General features: G+C 36.5%; 1 protein-coding gene across 1 annotated transcript in view; it reads left to right on the forward strand.

Annotated features, from left to right (window-relative positions):
- Nucleotides 1-161: 161 nt before the first annotated feature.
- The window catches only part of LOC119594685 (RNA cytidine acetyltransferase-like), a gene marked incomplete at both ends in the record, with an annotated part of 4,641 nt that continues 2,964 nt past the window's right edge, over nucleotides 162-1,838 (forward strand). The window contains 3 exon segments of the mRNA XM_037943741.1: nucleotides 162-384; nucleotides 1,045-1,159; nucleotides 1,595-1,806. Of these exon segments, the coding sequence (XP_037799669.1) occupies nucleotides 162-384; nucleotides 1,045-1,159; nucleotides 1,595-1,806 (550 nt within the window).

Consider the following 1,838-nt stretch of genomic DNA (forward strand, 5'->3'; position numbering starts at 1 on the left):
TTGTTCTTGTCTGCAACTAGTAACAATGATATTTTCAACAAAATCCTCATCCTTATGTATATTTCTCCTTTCCCAATCATGAGAGACCAGAGCTTCCCCAAGTGCCAGTGTTACGATGCAATTCAGCAAAACCTTTTCAAGTACATTTTCTTTACCTATAGGTTCATCCTGTCTTTGTCATCATGCCCGATGTGTATTGTTGTGGATGACCTGCTGCGCATCCTGCCTATTTCGTCACATCTGAGGGACCTGCAGCCTGTGCCTGCTGTGACATCCTCGACGCCACTGTCACCCAACGACCAGGAACTGAAGGACCTCAAGGAATCCCTTAAGGAGAGTCCTCCTGTGGGTCTCCTCGTTGAGCTTTGCAAGACATTGGACCAGGTAGAGCTATACCTTGTGCCAAGTGAAAAGTTGCTTGTGGTAGATTATTTGATTTTACTCATATGTTTTTAAACTCCAAAATGCTGACTAGATTTGTGATTTTATTACCAAGAAGGGCGGCAATATTTATATGTATACTTTTTAAATGAAGATGGGCATGAATAGATAACACCTGACAAACCAAAGGATTTCATGTTATTTGCTTTAAGATGCATATGGTCCTAATAGTTGTTGCTATCCAATGGTCACAGCTTTTTCTATTCTTATTTGTACTGTAAAAGCAAATTAGTATGAATAATCATTATCTCTGCATGAAAATGGCAGACCTCATTCTTTGAAATACAGTCATAAATCATATTTTACTTTGTTTTTGTTAAAATATGTTCCTCTTATAGCTATACAGTCTCAAATATCAAAATTGACTTTTGCACTGTCTCTCTATACTTTGCAAATATTATACTATTTTTGTTTTCATATGCCGCATATTTTCATGAGAAATCTCTTATTTTGCATAGTAAACCATTCTTTCTTGTAGTTCTGTAGTTCTGCATTTATGAATTTAGGCAATTTTTATATTTTTCCATATTTTCTTTTTTTCACTCTTTCTTTTTTGAGATCTTTTCTCTAGGAAGTCAGACTAAATACAGTGTTTTCTTTCAGGCCAAGTCTGTACTACAGTTTGTGGTAGCCATCACAGAAAAGACATTGCGCACAACAGTCACACTCACAGCTGGCAGAGGACGAGGGAAATCCGCTGCCTTAGGACTAGCCATGGGTAAGCTTTTGTGTTTCCTGTTGATTGTAATTATAACTGTTGTTATAACTGTTAATAGTCATGGGTGAGTTTTATTTGACTTTAAGTTTATACTGTCTGTGGTTTGTTTTATTATTGATTATCAGAAGTTAGTAAATGTACATTAGATATCCACTATGCTTGTATTTACTTTTATGTAGTTAGTAAGCCAGACATCTTAAACTTTTTCTAGTAAAGTTATATTTTTAGAGGCAAAGTTTTAGGGACTTCAGCCACAGGACTGAAGTATCATTTTTGGTTTTGTTCTCTTTTTTTATCATTACCTTTTGCTTCCTTTTATTTATTTTTCTTGTTAATCTTGTACTTGTGAATGTATATATTGTCATGATTGAGATATAGAAACAAAGCCCACCATTCAATATTTTTTTCTTACTTTTCTTGTTATTTTAACAACAGCCGGTGCCATTGCTTTTGGTTACTCAAACATTTTTGTCACATCTCCGAGCCCTGAGAACTTGAACACGTTGTTTGAGTTTGTTCTAAAAGGTCTCAATGCCATGGGTTATGAGGAGCACCTTAGCTACCAGGTACTGCGCTCTACCGACCCCCAGTTTAATAAGTGTGTGATGAGGGTTACAGTCACCAGGGAAAGACGACAGATTATCCAGGTGAGAGTTGGCTTCGCGGACTTTCTTGGTAA

Source organism: Penaeus monodon, chromosome 34, assembly GCF_015228065.2.
Source record: "Penaeus monodon isolate SGIC_2016 chromosome 34, NSTDA_Pmon_1, whole genome shotgun sequence".
NCBI classification, from domain to species: Eukaryota; Metazoa; Arthropoda; class Malacostraca; order Decapoda; family Penaeidae; genus Penaeus; species Penaeus monodon.